The sequence below is a fragment of the Vulpes lagopus genome, chromosome 9, assembly GCF_018345385.1.
Source record: "Vulpes lagopus strain Blue_001 chromosome 9, ASM1834538v1, whole genome shotgun sequence".
In the NCBI taxonomy this organism is placed as follows: domain Eukaryota; kingdom Metazoa; phylum Chordata; class Mammalia; order Carnivora; family Canidae; genus Vulpes; species Vulpes lagopus.
The window spans coordinates 33,660,723-33,679,139 of NC_054832.1; the positions used below are offsets into that span (position 1 = coordinate 33,660,723).

At 41.7% G+C, this 18,417-nt stretch overlaps 1 protein-coding gene across 5 annotated transcripts in view; it reads right to left on the reverse strand.

Annotated features, from left to right (window-relative positions):
• Nucleotides 1–16,757, reverse strand: part of FZD6 (frizzled class receptor 6) — a 40,553-nt gene extending 23,796 nt beyond the window's left edge. Inside the window, exons 1-2 of one of the 5 annotated variants that reach the window (XM_041769287.1) lie at nt 16,574–16,757; nt 15,125–15,461 (exon numbers count right to left, since the gene is read on the reverse strand). In XM_041769287.1, the coding sequence (XP_041625221.1) occupies nt 15,125–15,301 (177 nt within the window). In that variant the 5' untranslated portion in view covers nt 15,302–15,461; nt 16,574–16,757. Of the gene's footprint in view, nt 1–5,184; nt 5,254–15,124; nt 15,462–15,564; nt 15,702–16,573 lie in introns of those variants that run through there. The other 4 variants (XM_041769288.1, XM_041769291.1, XM_041769290.1 and 1 more) reach the window with 4 other exon arrangements.
• Nucleotides 16,758–18,417: the final 1,660 nt, after the last annotated feature.

Consider the following 18,417-nt stretch of genomic DNA (forward strand, 5'->3'; position numbering starts at 1 on the left):
CATAGGTAGGACTTAAGAAACAAAACAGGATCATGGGGAAGAGAAGAAAAAATAAAACAAGAAATTAGAGATGGAGACAAACCATAAGAGACCCTTAATCATTTGAAACAAACTGAGAGTCGATGGAGGGGAGGTGGGTAGTGGGATGGGGTAACTTGGTGATGGGAATTAAGAAGGACATGTGATGTAATGACCACTGGGTACTATATAAGACTGATGAATCAATGACCTCTACTTCTGAAACCAATAATTCATTACATGTTAATTAATTGAATTTTAAGAAAGAAACAAAGAGAAAAAAAAAAAAAAGACAATCCTCTCCCAAAAAACCCAGACTCTTAACTATAGAGAACAAAGAGATAGTTATTAGAAGGGAGGTGGGTTGGAGATAGGTAAAATAGGTGATGGGGATTAAAAAGTGCACTTAGCTTGATGAGCACTGAGTGGCATATGGAATTGCTGAATCAGTGTATTGTATACCTGAAGCCAATATAACACTATAGGATAACTACACTGGAATTAAAATTTTAAAAATAGAATAAAAATGTGACATGATACTGAGCAACTAAGGGAATGTAAGAAATTTAAAAAAATAATAAAAGAACAAGGACTTCTACTTTCCAGCAGTGTGACCAACTAGGTATCTCCTACCAAAAACCATTCAGATATCTGGATAAACTACCAACAGATAGACTTTAAAATGCATTGCTGAACACTTAATAAAATACACTTAATAAAATAGCATAAAATATATAAAGTAAAAAGCAACTAAACTACAAAGAAAATGGAAAATTCCATGATCTTAATGAGATATGTCAATGCATTATGTCCTCTTAAATGAAAGGACAAACATAGAAAAAATTAATAAGTAAATATGAGATGTGATTACAACACTACAATTAACAAGTCTGATTGAAAGGGTACATACAGAACCCACACCCAGCAATTAAAGAACAAGAGCTTTAAAGAATGTTGGATCAGGGGAGTGTTCACCCTGTCCTGACGGGGCCAAGTGACTGAGCAAAGACGGCCTCCACAGATGGTGTACCATATCTCCCTTATACGAATGATGCTGAGACTAATCCTCTGCTGCCTAACAGGACTTGTTAGAGAACAAACAGAGTGCTTTTTTCAATTTTCTCTATCCCAAGGGGGAGAATGTCTAGACTATGAGTATCCATTCTGGAGCTAAGGTGGAAGAAGGAGAAGCATGGGCAACTAGCAGCATTTACTTCCCTATATACTGCCCCACATAAACCTATTCCTAAAATTTTTGAGTACCTATTAATTAGATCCTAGAGTAGAAAGAATTAAAATACATTGTATTAAATTCTAACTCAGGAGTCATTCTCTATTAGCTAGGATAAATTGATGGTCAGCATTCAGGAACTATTCACTGTCCAGTTTAAGGGCAGGCAGAATGAAAGTGACACGTGTACTTCTGCTACATTAAAGTAAATTCCTTACTGGGCAAATATGGCAAGTCCCATCCTTTGTTTAATTCTTCTAGAATGCCAACGCTGGTTAATCCAATAATGGTGTTCATGCCATGAGCAGACAATAAATCAGATGTTGAACACTCATATACCTTCAGAGACTACGCAGGTAAATTCAGAGGGCAGAAGACAGTAGGAGCAACTGGGAGCAGCTGCCATTCGACTCTGGCAGACTGCTATTTGAAAATGGGGGCACACACTTGTCAGAACAATTTTTCACAAGAAAACAGGATCTAGATTTTTATGTAAAATCTCCAAATTTTAAATTTTGGCACTTTAATATGAACATTTAAAACACCATACAGGACAAATAAAACATCTTCAGGGCAGATCCAGTGTGGACCACTTTCAAGTTCTGTTGCAAACTAACAGACATAAAGAATTTTAGATTTGGGGGATACCTGGGTGCCTCAGTTGGTTAAACATCTGCCTTCAGCTCAGGTCATGATCCCAGGGTCCTGGGATCAATCCCCTCCCCATATCGGGCTCCCTGCCCAGTGGGGAATCTGCTATCTGCTTCTCCCTCTCCCTCTGCCCCTCCTCCTGCTTGTGTGATCCCTCTGTCAAATAAATAAACTCTTTTTAAAAAAAAATCAATTTTAGATTTGGAAGGGACTTTTGAGTGGACTTTCAAGTCTATTATTTTCAAAATGTGTGTGTGTGTATATGTGTGTATTTTACCAAGGAAGATTTTCTTTAAAAAAGAGATTACAAAGAAGCCCAATATATTAAATAAATAAAAGCACAGCTGCTCCAGCTGAAAAGGAAGCCCTCCCTCTGAGATACCTCTCACTCCTCCCCTTCCCTGCCATCGACCTCAAAGCACTTCCAGAGATCAGAGTTTGAAAACCACTGACCTAATCAAGACCTTCAGGTTAAAAGTGAGGAAACAGAATCCAACTGCTTACTGAAGTTATTGCTGAAATCCCCAAATCTAACCTGAATTAGAACTTAAGTGTCTTGTCTAATGCTATCTAATGCTACTTTTACCAATACTATAGGTACTGATAATAAATCAGAGTTGCACTTGCCACAAACTAGGCATCGTGGTTTTTCATATGCCAATTCTTTTACAACAATCCTGTGTGAGATGTTCTTACCTCCACTCTGCTGATGAGGAAACAAAGGCTCTAAGAGCAGCTTTCATTGAGTGCCCTAAGCAGCAACTGACAACCAGGATGTGAACCTAGGTCCATACGACTCCAGAGTATGTGCTCTTTAACCCTGATACTATACTTTCATCCAACTACCTTCCCCAAACTACAAGAAGGCTGGCAAGAAGGCTAATAAAGGGGGAATCCCGGGATGGCTCAGCGGTTTAGCGCCTGCCATTGGCTCAGGGCGTGATCCTGGGGTTCTGGGATCAAGTCCCACACTGGGCTCCCTGCATGGAGCCTGCTTCTCCCTCTGCCTGTCTCTGTCTCTGTCTCTCTCTCTGTGTCTCTCATGAATAAATAAATAAATAAAATCTTTTAAAAAAAAAAGAGAAGGCTAATAAGGATGAAGGGGAAAACATATCAAAAGATGGCTGGTAATCTACATGAAACAAAAGTCTTCAGTTTGAAAAATAAATGTTCACAGGACATATAATCAAAGCGTATAAAACCTCAAATTATGTTTATCACATATCAGATGGTGCACGTACCTCCTGAGGCAGGTAGTTTTTTTTAAACAAAAAGAACACTTTAAATAATGGGTAGTCAGCTTGTTACTGAACTCATCCCAACTGGGTGAAAACAGACAAATAGAACGAGCAGATTTCCCCAAATCATTTGAACTCAAAAACGTGAAAGGAATCATTTATGGCTTTCCATAAAATGTCCTGGGTTTCTCAGAAACCAAACCCCAAGATGGAAAAATTACTTACTAACTTGGCTCACTGTGACTTTTCTTATGCCTATCATCTTACACTCTGAATTCCATCATATTATTAAACTAGTATTTATATTTAGCAGGACAAGTGCTATGTAAATAGGTGAACTGAGCAGCAATTCAACTTCTAGTCTGATCAGTCCCCTCCCTTTCTCCCCCTTTAGTGACATAGCTCTTTCAAGTGTGTCAGTAAACCAGAGCTGTCATGGTCTCACTCATGAATTTCTTCTTTTCAAATTTCATTCTCAAAGAAGACTCAGAAATTCATCCAGTAACTAACCACAACATAAAATATCAATGCTTTTGAGATTCTACTATTCAATAGTAACTAAACAGTCCAGTTGCTATCCTGCGGTAGCTACTATCAGTACTAGCAGAGATGAGGAGGAAGAGGGTAATTAAGAAGGCAATCGATGCCTCTGTTCTAAAATACAACCAAAGTCAAATTATGATAAAAAGAAGATAAGAACCAAAATATGCAAAGTATTTTATATAATCCTTTGTTGGAAAAAAAAAATGCCAGGATTCTAATTCTAGTTCTAGCTCTGCCATTAACTACTAGTGCTACCTTGGCAGAGCATTTTCTGTGTTGGAGGCTTAGGCCATTTGACAGCACAATGAGAGTGATGAACTAGTGGATAATCTCTAAGGACATTTTTATGACTCAAAAAGTTTATGAAGAAGATAACAAAGACTTCAGTAACAGAGTTGGACATAAATTTCAAAACAACTGTAGGTACAATGAAATTTTCTCATTGATAGGTAATCCTGTCTCGCACTGAGCTCTGGAGTGAATGCTTATCATTTCCATCTGCTCAGCAGCCCTATGTGGGGAATCCTAAAGTAGGTAAGATGCTACAGAAGCTTAAGAAGAGATGCAGGGATGCAACCTGGCATGTAATCTAAGAATGGCCATTTGGATGCTCCAAGTGTTGTGATTCTTGGGGAGAGGGCTATGCAAAAGAACAGATAAAGTCATATTATTTCATCAATAATGCCCAGAGTGTCAAAATAAGTATCCAGAGACAATGATCTAGAAGCATCCAATGGCTCTGGCACTGGTGACAGACTGATCCTATGGCATGATCTTAGCTGTGTCCCGGTTCCCTTTGCTCCCCTCTCTATTCTGAACCTGGTTCTCTGGTCTCCCCAGTGACTCAAGAAGCTACCCAATATCCGTCCATTTTCTGTTTAAGTTAGTATAGGTTGGTTTCTACTGGTTGCAACCAAGAAGACTGACTGATATGGCAATTATATAAAAAATGGGTTGTAAGTGACCTCAGTGAAACAGGAGGAATCCCAGAACTGGTTTTCTGGCCTAAGTGAGGCAAAAGCAGTGAACACTCTGCCAACATTTGGAGATAGAAATCTGGCAACCCGTGGTATACCAGTTAATTGCATTATCCTTGAAATCACTTAGATTCCCAGAACGCCTTAGAATTATGTGCCCAGTAAAGGTAAACTGAGTGCCTACTGCCAGAGAAGCCAAAAGTATGGAGAGTGTGGAAAATGTGAGGAATTCATGGACTGTGGGTTGAGGTGAGTGCTCCTATGGGTACTGTTTACCTTAGGAAAAGAGTGAAAACTGGCATCCCTCAATTCTTGGTTAGAGGAGTGGAATGAAATGCAAGGATTAAAAGGATTTAAAGTTTAAGAAGTTGAAAGCCAAATGCACAGTTTTATCTTGCAGGTTGCCAAATTATATCAGTTAAATTTTCTTCCCTTTTACATACGAGATAGAGAAATATTGTGATCTGGAAGCAGTGGAACCCCCAGATCTGAAGCGAGGATACAAGACAAGGTTCAGAGTACTCACACAGGCTCTCTGAACCTGAAGACCTCAGCACACCCTCATCCCTTGTCTGCTGGGACAGATGCTCCTCATCTGAAAGATTTACATTGTAAGAGAAAATAAATGGCTTCATACCACATGCCAACCACCCTTCAATGTCTCAACCTATAAGTAGAGTTCTACCCCAGCAAGCCCTGGGAAGGTCAAGTCAAAATCAAATCTGGAAAAGAGGAGTATACATTATTTGTAAGACACTGTTCACTTAAATTTGGGTTTCTGAGTATGTTGGATTGAGGAGGAAAGAACAGAATATTAGACAGGGCTAAGATACGCTGATACTGATGTATTCATTCTAGATTCAATGTGCTAGTTTCAGAAAGTGGGCTTCTGGAGGTCAGCTGATAAATGGACTTATGACAGGGGTTTGTTGGACCCCAAACCCAATCCACTGTAATTTCCCAAGTCCGTATTTAGCAACAGCATAATCATCATACTGGATTCGTGGATAAAAAATATCATGGTAGAAGGGGCCAAATAAAAACCACTAGAAGTCTCCTTCTACCATGAAAGAAAATCAAAAGTAAAACTATAATGGGGGTGGGGGGGCAGGGGAAGGCACTTTCAGAGACTAGCAACAGCACTGAAAACATATTTAGGGGTGTACTTCTTAGCACCTGTCCATTTTGACTCTCCAGCACAACTGAATGTGTTATTAACAGATTGTCTTAAGCAACCTTAAACAAATGGCTAAGAAGCTTTTTCCAGAGATGATCTCTATTGTAGCAAATTAGTACAGCCCAGGCACCTCATACGCAGGCCAATGCTAATCTGGTCAATACTATTTGCCTCCAAAAGCCATTTACTTTCATCTAGGAAGAACAGCAACACATCTTTACCAACCTGCCTTACAACAGTAGTTCTCAAAGAATGTTCCCTGAATAACCAGCAGCAGCCAGGGGACCTGTTAGAAATTCAAATTTTCCACCCCAGACCTACAGGTTCAAGGATTCTGGGGGTGGAAGCAGTGATCTGTATTTTCACAAACTCTTCAAATGGTTCTCATGCACATTTCAAAGTTTGAGCAGCACCACCTCAGAGTAACATTAGCTCTGGCCCTTAAGTTCATCATCAGAGACTCTGACCATATCCCTGCTTCATAGGACATCACGTTGGCCCACCATATTTAAGACATAAAGCTGCTAAGGCCATAGATATATTCCAATGAGGAGATTAACCCTAAATAAATAAAAGGTGCTTCCATCTTGGTTTTGCTAATAGTTCCTGGTAAGGACTAGACACAACTATGGGACACCTAGAGATAACCACAGAAGCTACCTCTCACAAGCTGGGTATTTTCTAACTCACCCAATCATGATACAAGGTATACCCAATAGCATTCCATCTTTAAGTGGCCTGAGCAGCTATTAAAGACATGGGAAAGTAGCATGAGTAAATGCTTATACTCTCAGAACACCTGCTTCTTCCATATTACTGTCTTTTTCCTTAAAACATACCAGCTAGCTTCCCATGCTATGACATGACGATGGAAGGAATCATAATATAAGCCTGGAATTGGTGGCACTGTAGAGATCCTGAAGAGAAAGTTTGGGTTAGAATTTTACTAGAGAACAATCAAAAGAAGAAAGATATCGTGATTTTTTAAAAAATACATAAAGCTACCACCCCTAAGCAGAGTGGACCTGTGCCAGTATCTTAGCTATACCTTGACTCCTGTAGTACTAAGCTAAAAGTAAGTGGATACATATAAGCAATTGTCACTTTGCTGAAACATGAATCCCACATGGAAGCAAGGAAGCCAGCTACTTTATTACTGAACAAGACCAAGTGCCACAAAATACCTGATTCTCAGCTCAGGATCTGTGCTTTCTACTCATGATAAAATACACAGTAATTCTCAAGAAGTGATAAAAGCTTTACTCCTTATTTTAAAATAGCACCAAACCAAAGCTAACTTCTAGTGATGGTAATGAGAATTGGGGGAAAGTGAAGTCTAAAGAATGATTAAAAAAAAGAAAAAAGTGATAGGCCTTACCTAGACAACAGAGTCACTAAAGATCTAAAGAGATCTTTCAATATTTACACCTCAGAGAGTAAATACTGATAAAGTAGCTACAGAGATCTCAAGTAAATTCTATGAGAATGTTAATGGACTACAATAAAATAAAGTGATGCAAACTTTGCCACTTATTTTCATGAATGTGACCAGTATTAGGCAAGTGAGCCTCTTTAAATAATACAAAGTAGAGCCTGGAACATAAGAGAATAAAAAGCGGGAATTTACATTATTTCCACAATGGAATACTTGTTATTTTTAAAGTAGTTCTTGGCAGGCAGCATTATAACTTTTTAATTATTTCTCCAGAGTGTTTATTTTTGGAAATTAGACAAGTATACACAATAACTGGTTGACACTACAAAAGAATCTGTCCAGTAAAGAGTCAATTTTTTTTTAAGATTTATTTATTTGACAAAGAGAGAGGATGAACACATAAGCAGAGGGAGCAGCAGAGGGAGAGGGAGAAGCAGATTCCCTCCCCACTGAGCAGGGAGCCAGACAAGGGGCTCCATCCAGGGCCTGAGCCAAAGGCAGATGCTTAACTGACTGAGCCATCCAGGCACCCCAAGAGTCAATTTTTTAATTTAAAACTTGTAGCTTAGAAAAACTCTAACTCCAGGGAAACTACACATTCAGGTACACATTCAACAAATATTAAGGACAAATATAGAAACCCTCAGAGTAATAAGGCTTCATCATCTATATGTCACATTAAGGTTTCACTATGTCACATTCTCAAGGAAAGGAAATAACCACAACGCTAGTCTTCTAATGTCTCCTTGTGGACAGGCTCTCCTGCAGGCAGAACTAGTAATGTCCTAGACCGTGGAATATCAAGGAATAGCCTGCAGGAACCTTGTGCCTCCCAGCAGCGCCTCCCAGGAGAAGTACTGTTCTCTCTTCACATACCAGCCTAACCCTGAATCTGCAGATGCAGAAACACTCAGTACTTTCCTTCTACTGAGTGGGAAACAAAGGCAGAAGAGAAATTATTAAATTTCCTTACTACCTATAGCCCATTGACAAGTCCTTGAAATAGTCAATGACATTCCTCTAGGGACTTAGCTGCCTCAATGTTAGTATTTTGCTAAGGGCAAAAGGCAACCTTAGTCCGACCCCCAGGAATCCTGTAAGTCTACTCTAACATATAAAAATTCCTTTAGAAATTTCCTTTATCTCTACCCGCCCCCCAAGATACATGTTGGCAATCATCCTTTGAGCACACATACGACCCACTGATACACCTCTAAAGAGTCTCATGACTGAGTTTGTATTAAACAGTAATAAATGACCTTTCCCCAACAATACCTAGCCCCCTTAGGGTCCTGGAAACCTTGTTTCCAAAATACCTGGGAGGTTTAGGCTCTCCCTAAACCCTTTCCAACTTGAAAGTACATAATGGGCCACTCCTCAAGCCCCCTTCCACCACCACCACCACCCCCCTCCGAGCTCTTTCTGACCACAGGTCCTGTCCCCATATTTTAATAAAACCACCTTTTTGCACCAAAGTTGTCTCAGGAATTCTTTCTTGACTTTTCAGTTTTGAACCCTAACATCTTTCCTACATTATTACTGCAACACTACATCACAAAGGAAGGTAAGTTTGTGAGTTCTACATTTACACAACAAACAAAACACAACAGCAGCCACCATACACACACTGACTGGGAACACTTTTGAATATGTCTCATTTTTTTAAAGATTATTTATTTATTTATTCATAGAGACACAGAGAGAATGAGAGGCAGAGACACAGGCAGAGGTAGAAGCAGGCTCCATGCAGAGAGCCCGACGTGGGACTCGATCCAGGGTCTCCAGGATCACGCCCTGGGCTGCAAGCGGCACTAAACCGCTGCGCCACGGGGGCTGCCCAAATATGTCTCATTTTTAATAACTCGACTTATTTTCAGAATAGTTATAGCTATTTTGAGAAAGTCTTTCCTGAAAAACAAAAGTTAGTCAACTAAACATTTTCTTCCCTTGCATACCGGGATAAAAGAGAGAATAAAGAGGTAATGAAAAGGTTGCTGGACTCTTCTACAAGCAGGAAAGTGAAAATGCTTAAAAACCACTGCCCAGCAGAAATAGGTTTTTTTTTCCTTAGAAGTTTGTTTATATAGTTTTTCTCCATCCCTTTATTTTTAATTGGATAGACATTTTAGTGCTCCATATTAACAGGTGGAAAGGAAAGCGTTTTTTGTTTTTGTGGCTTACTTCCCTTTAGACTGTTCAAAAGTGGAATGACCACATGCTGTTCCAAACACAATACCTGACTTTGCTTTTGCGTAGACCTCAATGAAGGCAATTCAAAAAGAAAAATACAATATTCCTGTTTCCATTTTCCCTAAATCAGTCTCAGCTCTTTCTGGATGAAATCACTCTCTCATGGGACATCAACCTCACAATTTGGGAAACAATGGTCTAGATATGAAACAAAAAGGAGCACAATGGAAAACCAGCAGCCATTTGTTTTTCTACTTGGGAGAGTTAGGCTGTACAACATCCTTTTCATTACCGAGCCAAGTTACTATTCAGAATTATAAATTAACTCTTTGAAATACAAGTGACTTCAGCTTCAGATAATAAAAGAAAAATCTGAAGTCCCTCATTTCAAGCAACCTCTGAAACAAAACCAAAGAACCAGAATATCACAGTCAGTCCTCTCTGATAAATCTGGCCTAAGAAAAATTTATGTGGGAAGTAAATAACATATAGCTCAGGTAATGTATTAACAAGAATGCCCAATAATGTTTACTTATTACAATACTGTGTGTGTACAATCCTTAAGAACACTTTCAAATACTTTAAACCATACATTGTCCAAACCTGGGGAAAAATGGCCCATTGCCTGTTTTTGTGAATAAAATTTTACTGAAAACACATCCACATTCACTTGTTTACACACTGTTCATGGCTGCTTTTTTGCTACAATTGCAGAGTTGAATAGCTGCGACAGCCTGTATGGTGTGCAAAACTAAAACTATTTATTATTTGGTCCTTTACAGAAAGTTTACATTCCTTGCTCTAAACCAATGGGTCTCAAACTTTAATGTTCATAAGAAATACTTAGCTTGTTAAAACAGTTACCTAGGCTCTAACTTCCCAGATCATGATTCATTAGGTTGGGATGGGGTCCATAAACTTGCATTTCTAACAAGCTCAGAAGCTGCTGGTCTATGAACTGAACTTTGAGAATCACTACTCTAAACCATCTCATATAATCACAGATGAGCAATGACAACAGATGCTATGAACTCTAGTAGTATAAGACAGGATAGCCACAAAATAAAAACTAAGGTGTAAAAGAGGAGTGAGATCTGTTGATGTATGGAATTCTTGGCAGCTAAGAAAGCACAACTGGTTGCCATGATCAGCTGATAATTCTTCAATCCCTCTTCCTAACATTAATTCATAGTGAACACTGGAAACGCAACATGGACCAGCAGGAACTGAAAGCGTTGGAGGTGTAAGATCCAGTCTGTAGTTTAGAGAAGTTATAAAATGCTTTTTTGTTTTTAAGAAAAAGCCAGGCTATATGCAGGTATGATTTAGTATTTGACTATAGTACAACGTTTGAAAACAAAAATCTGAGACATATGGCTTATAATACAATGTGCCAATCAAAAGATGAATTCTTTCACTCCATATAAACATAAATGGTTGGGTGCCTGAGTGGCTTAGTCGGTTAAGCATCTGCCTTCAGAGCTCAGGTCGTGAACCTGAGGTCCTGGGATCAGGCCCCCCACCACTGGGCTCCCTGCTCATCTGGGAGCCTGCTTCTCTCTATTCCTCTACCTGCCACTCCCTCTGCTTGTATGCTCTCTTACTCTCTCTGTCAAATAAATAAAATCTTTAAAAATAAATAAATAAATAAATAAATAAATAAATAAATAAATAAAATGGTTAAAGAGAAAAATCTTTTTTTAAAAGATTTATTTATTTTAGAGAGAGAGAGAGAGAGAGAGATTGTGTGAGCAGGAGAAGGAGCAGAAAGAGAGACAAGGAGACTCCCCGATGAGCTATGTGGGGCTCGATCCCATGGTCCTGAGATCAGGACCTGAGCCAAAACCAAGAGTCGGATACTCAACTGACTGAGTCACCCAGGTGCCCCAAAAATAAAGTTTAAGTAAATTCTAAGAAACATGTGTCATGCCAATATCAGAAAGAACACAGAGGATGTCAACTAACACACTTTATTAGAACTAGGCTCAGGTAGAACAAGAGTGGGTGATACGTAAACCACCTAAAACTATCAGTTTCCTTCTCTTGGATACTGCAGATGATAGAGGTAGAAGATAAAGATTTGGAGGTAAAATTCTCTTTGCTGATTTATTAGAACAGGAAACACCACCTTTTTCTTTATTCAGTTTTTACTGTGCATCTACCATGCTCTGAGGCACTATACTAGGAATTAGGGGGAAAAAATGAATAGGGGCACCTGGGTAGCTCAGTGGTTGAGCATCTGCCTTCGGTTCAGGGCATGATCCTACAGGGAGCCTGCTTCTCCCTCTGCCTGTGACTTTGCCTCTCTCTCTGTCTCTCTCATGAATAAATAAATTTTTTTTAAATTGGAAAAAAAAAGAATAAACAGCATTCTTCCTCTCAACATACCTGCAATCTAGTGAGAGCCACATAACTAACTGCAATACTGAATAATATGTATAAGGACCATTGTATATTTTAAGTACCATCAGAGTGTAGGAAGTGAGATTACCTATGTTTCGGAGGAAGGTGAAAAAAGGCTTCACTGGGCACTGGGTTACTGCTTTAATTGAAACCTGCAGAAACTGAGCAGGTGAAGGAGAGGTAGAGAGCGGAGGAAGCCGTGGATACTATGTGTACAAAGGTACAGAAGTGAGAGATGTGACTCTACAAGCAGGTCAGTTTGGCTGAAGCAGAGAGTAACAGTTGAAGGGACAAGATGGGAAGCTGGACAGGAAGGCAGGGTTGCATATGAAGAGCCTTGAGTGCCACACTAAAGTTAGGTTTATTCTTCTAGCTCTAGGGAAATGGTCAAGAATGCCACCCCCAACATGGACCATGTGGGTTTGCATTTTAATAAAATCACCATAGAAGAGCAATTGGTGAAAACTGTGAGGAGACTCTGCATTCATGGCACAGATGAGAAGAAGAAAGAGAAGTAGGTCTGAATAGAGGTTAAAAAAAAAAATTCCCAGCTTAATTTTTGTAGAAATGAAATTTGCAAAGAAGCAGCAAAGACCGAAATTAACACATCACATTCTGAATTTAGGAAGTATTTTCTTTTTTTATCCAATAAGGCCAAAGGCTAAAAAACACTTAAAGAAGACATCTGGTCTATGTTGACAGAGAAGACTTTGTCAGATTCTAGTCTCAGACCTTGAACAAATTATAACTTCTCTGAGCTTCAGTTTCTTCACCTATATGATGAAGGGTTCAGGGTTCTTGATCTGGGCTATAAACAGAAGTATATCTCGATATAATTGGTTTCCTTTGTAATGCTACTCATCTAAATTAAATTTTAAACCATTCTCTTATTCTGAGAAGAGGTCAATGGTACAAAAAAAGATTAAGCAGCTCTGCATGATATTTAATGTCACAACTCTCAAATTATAGGATTTTGGACATTCATTATAGGAACTAAAAGAGAATGTCTCTGGCTAAGGACAAATATGGATGGGGCGCTAGTAAAAGCACAACACCATGGACAAAAAATAAAATAAAAGAATACACAGGGATTTACAGTCTGAGAAAGGTTTATATTCTTTGCTTTTCCGTGTCCTTTTCCTGTTTTGTAGTTTAATGCTGTATTAAACAACTGCCTGATGGCTTCCTTCTCTTATGTCCTTAAACTTACTAAAGCATGATTTTATAGAATAAAACTTAACAGTAAAGTCTATGAAAACGCTTAGCATATGGGGAAGATTATATAATGAGGTTGCTAATGTTAGCAATCAAATAAAGGTGGTGAGAACAAAAATGCCTTCATAATGTTCAGACACAAAACTACCTGGGGGAAAAAAAGAAGCTAGGTAAATAAAAAACAACTTTTTCTTTTTCTTTTCTTTCTTTTAAAGATTTTATTTATTTATTCATGAAAGACATGGAGAGAGAGGGAGAGAGAGAGAGGCAGAGACACAGGCAGAGGGAGAGAAGCAGGCTCCATGCAGGGAGCCTGATGTGGGAGTCAATTCCGGGTCTCCAGGATCACACCTTGGGCTGAAGGTGGCACTAAACCACTGAGCCACCCAGGCTGCCCAACAACTTTTTCTTTTAATCAGAAACAATTGTTTTTTAAAAGACATGTGGGACAACATGTAGTTCTTCTCATCTTGAAATTACAGGATTTAATAGCAAGGATGCATCTCTCCCCTCTCTCTACAATGGTACTGATAATGAACTCCAAATGACATAAATTTATAAGGCCACTGTTATAATTTAAACACTGTAGCTACTATACAGAAAGGAAATCAGATTTAAAAACAAAAATATTTTAAAGAACTCTATAAGACATGAATTATAAAACATATTATCAGAGAAAAGATGAATGATATAATTATTCTTTGAAGGTACTCCTATTCCTTGAAGGTACTCATTACATACTTTATTTTACTCAGATTAAACTATCAAAATGGTTCTGATTAATCAATGAAAGTATCGCTGCATTATTTGCTCAGTGCTCAAATGATATCTTGCATTGGTTTGAAAAACCACTGGAAGATTACCATAATGTAATTTGTAGTATCCTTTTAAAGTACATGTACTTAGTATTTAAATGCTCAGCTTTTTTAGACCTGAATCCAATGGGGTAGTTGAAAAACTATTCAACTGAACAACAGTAGAAGACTTTTGAATGCACAAAGTTAAATCTACGCACCATTTAAATTATTATCTATATTAAAATTGTAGGAGTTTCATCTCTTAGCAACATTCTGAGGGAAAAAAGCCTTTACCACCGCTGGACCCTTCTTCTGAAGAAAAACTACAATACTTGTATTCTTTCCTTCATGAGACTTATCAACCTAACAGATCTGTGCAGTAGGGCAGGTTCCTGTCTCTACAGGTAACTTTCTTCCCACACATCCATGGCAATCTGCATATCTCTAAACCAGAGGCAGGTAACAGAAATACCTAAGGCAGTCTTTAGTGTCACTCTGCTCCTCCCCAGACGTGGTTTCTTTTAACAGGTATCCTAAAAAGAGTACTTAAGTGCTATGCTTTTTGAAAAGTCACTTTTGGGATCCCTGGGTGGCGCAGCGGTTTGGCGCCTGCCTTTGGCCCAGGGCACCATCCTGGAGACCCGGAATCGAGTCCCACGTCGGGCTCCCGGTGCATGGAGCCTGCTTCTCCCTCTGCCTATGTCTCTGCCTCTCTGTGTGTGTGTGTGTGACTATCATAAATAAATTTTTTTTAAAAAAGTCACTTTTTAGCAAAAAACACTATAGCTCCCGAGTCTTCCGGTAATTGATTTATTTAAGAAAAACTGTGCCAGGTAAACATTACAACTACTTATGAAAATATACGTATGTAGTTCAAGCACTTTTAATCCAGGCAATACAGAACACATGTTCAATGAATTAGGAAAAATTCAGAATTCACATTTCCAGAGGAACCACCACAGTTGATTCAGGAAGGCAAAATATTTGCCAGGAGCAAGATATTGCAAAATCATCGCTACACCTCATGTAAAATAAACCGTATCTTAAGCAAATCCACTAACAAGGGCCACAAATCTACATAAAACATAAGTTAGTAGGGGAAACTAATTTTTAAATGATGTATTCAAAATATGACTTGTGCACAACCAAAGAAATCCCTTACTGCGTTAAAAAAAAAAAGTCACATTTATAGTTTATTCCAGGGCATAACATAAACTATTTCTCTACAAATGTATGAAGAAATACTCACCTCCATTTTCACAGCAGCTGTACTCTGGTCATAATGTCTCATCAAATTAGGGAAAAACGTCATGTTGTAGGCCATTTTCATACATCGGGGCACAGTGATTGGTTCACAAGTGAAAAGACTGTGCCCTCTTACGAAGGGTAGAAAAACACACGTCCACAAGAACGTAAACATTTCCATTTTCTTCAACTTCCTGGTTTTAGCACATGGCTTGGATTAATCGCTCGATCTCTTCATTCTCAGATTTCCACCCGAAAATAAAATGTTCAGATTCCTCTTTCATTATTTGGCCATTTTGAAGGAAGAAGCTCTTTTCCTGAAATGAGTCCTGGGTCGATCGCTGTAAAAAAAACAACCAAGAGAAGCGTATCTGCAACACCGGTCATCAGCCCCGATGTGGACATCAAGGTGCAGAGTCAAGATTTTCACCGTCGGTAACTAACCCTGGAGAAAAGGCGGAGAAGTCCGTCCCCTCCAGATAGTCTTCCACCTGCTTTTGCGCAGAATGTTTGATTTGCGAGGAAGTCGCGTCCCCAAGGAACCGGTGGTAGAACGCTGGGGCGGCCCCGAGCGCGGTGAACGAGGGGGCGGGGGGGGCGCGGAGGGGGCGCGGAGGGGGCGGGGGGGCGCGGAGGGGGGAGGGCGCGGAGGGCGCGAGGGCGCGGAGGGGGCGGAGGGGGGAGGGGGGAGGGCGGAGGGAGGGCGCGGAGGGCGCGAGGGCGCGGAGGGCGCGGAGGGCCCGGGGAGCGCGGAGGGGGCGGAGGGCGCGGAGGGCCCGGGGAGCGCGGAGGGCGCGGAGGGCCCGGGGAGCGCGGAGGGCGCGGAGGGCGCGGAGGGCGCGGAGGGTCCGGGGAGCGCGGGGCTCGCGAGTAAGCAGCAGGTACGCAGTCGCCCACGACGGCAGAGCCCGAGGGGCCCCTGTCGGGTATCTGATCGCGCACAAGAAAACCGAGTCCAGTCCCAGGGAAGTTCCTGAACTGTTCAGGGGCTCCGAAGGGCCCGGTTTCGCGGCAGTCTCGGCGGACAACACGGGTGGTTTCACAGGGCCAACCAGAGGGAGCCGTCTAGGATTCCTCCCGGGGCACCAAGTTCGTGGTCCCGGGCTGCGGCGAGCAGCGACTCCGCCCAAGGGGAAGAGGAACAAAGCTGGGCCAAGGGGTGACGGTGTCTGGGGGAGGAAGGGCTGCGGGCCCCCGAGCGCCGACCAGCCGCACCCCAACCCCCCCTCCCCCGGAGCCAAGCTGAAACCCGCCCCACCCGCACCTGCCCCGGGCCTAGAGCGGGGCCCCGGCCGCGTCCCCCGAGCCGCTCCCCGACTGCTGCGCACACTCGGGCCTGCGCGGCCTGCCCGCGCCCCCGCGCCCCCGCGCCCCGCCCCCCGCACCTGCGCCCCGAGGCCCGCCGCGACCCCGGGCACCCGCCCCCCAGCCCGCGGCCGAGAAGGAGCCTCACCTCCCGCCGGCCGCCCACGCGCGCCCACCGCGCCCGAGAGCGCTCCGGGAGGCGTCGGGACTCCAGCTGCCTCGGAGCGGCCCGGGGAGCGAGGGCTGAGCGATCCCGCGAGACTGCGCCGCCAGGTCGGGCGGGCAGGTCTGGGCTCGCGGCGGCGGCGGCGGCGGCGGCGGCGGCCCCGGCCCTCCCCCCGCCCCGCCTGCGCTGCGGCCGGGCGGCGCCCCACTAGGGACCGTGTGGGCCGCGGGCCCCGCTGTGCGCCCCCCGCGGCCGCCCGCGCACGCTGTGCCCCGCGGGTCGGTGTCCTGGGCCAGAGGGCTCCGGCCTCGAAGGGCCTTCGGAAGCTTGGAGCCCCGACAGATCCTTTAAGAGAACCCACTCCCTTTCGGATTTCAGGGCACAAAAGAATTCTCAAAGGGGGCAGATTGGCTCCGTGAAGTCAGTTGTCCAAGTTGGTTGGAAAGTGGGTGGCTTCCTGGGTAACTGTCCCTACCCCCCCCCCAAAAAAAACCCTTTTGTTAATTCTGGGCGTCCAGCCACCCACCTGAGGCACAGTGGACTTCTAGCTCTGGCAGGTCCCACAAGAATCCTAATAGTTGAACTACTTTAGAAGTCAGTCTAGTGTTTAGTACTAGCTATGCCTCACATCATCTCACCTATTATTAATCCCTCCTTTCTTCCTAAGTAAGACATAAGGATCTTTTTAGTCTCTCTGTTGTTTTGTCTTTTCTAGAATGTCATATGGTTGGAATCGTAGAATATGTAGTTTTTTCAGATTGGGCCTCTTTCACTTAGTAATATTCTTCAGTGTCTTTTCATGGCTTCATAGCTCATTTCTCATTAGTGCTGAATAAAATTCCACTGTCTGGATGTACCACCGTTTATCCATTCACCTGCTGAAAGAGGCCTTGGTTGGTTTCAAGTTTTGGTGATTGTGACTAAAACTCCTGTAAACGCCTGTGAGTAAGTTACCGTGTTGATGTTAAGTTTTCAACTCTTTTGGGCAAATACCAACTCAGTTTTATAAGAAACTGTCAAAATGTCTTCCAAAGGGCCTTACCATTTTTCATTCCCAATAGCAAAGTTTGAGAGTTCCTGCTGCTCCACATCCTCAACACCATTTGGTGATGTCAATGTTCTATATTTCAGCCATTCTAATAGGAGCAGAGTGGAATCGCATTGTTGTTTTAATTTCCACTTCTCTGATGACATACGATGTGAACATCTTTTCACACACTATTTGTGATCTGTGTATCTTCTTTGATGAGGTTTCTGTTAAGGTCTTTGCCCAGTTTTTAAAGTGGGCTGTTTGTTTTCTTATGGTTGGAATTTAAGAGTCCTTTGTATATTTTGGAAAACAATCCTTTATCAGATATATCTTTTGCAAATATTTTCTCCCAGTCTGTGGCTTATCTTCAAAATCTCTTGACACTGTCTTTCGTAGAGCAGAAGTTTTAAAATTTAATGAAGTCCAGTCCATCAATTATTTCTTTCATGGATCATGCCTTTGGTGTTGTATAGAAAAAGTCATCATCAAACCCAAGGACTTCTATATTTTCTCCTATGTTATCTCCTAGGAGTTTTATAATTGTTGAGTTTTTTTTTTTTTTAAAGATTTTATTTATTTGACAGAGAGAGAGAGAGAGTGCACAAGTAGGGGGAGCAGCAGGCAGAGGGAGAGAGAGAAGCAGACTCTCCACCGAGCACAGAGCCCAATGAGAGCCACCTAGGCACCCGGAGTTTTATAGTTTTGTTTTTCACATTTTGGTCTATAATCTCTTCTGAGTTAATTTTTTGTGAAGATTTTGTGTAAGATTTGTGACCAGATTCATTGTTTGACATGT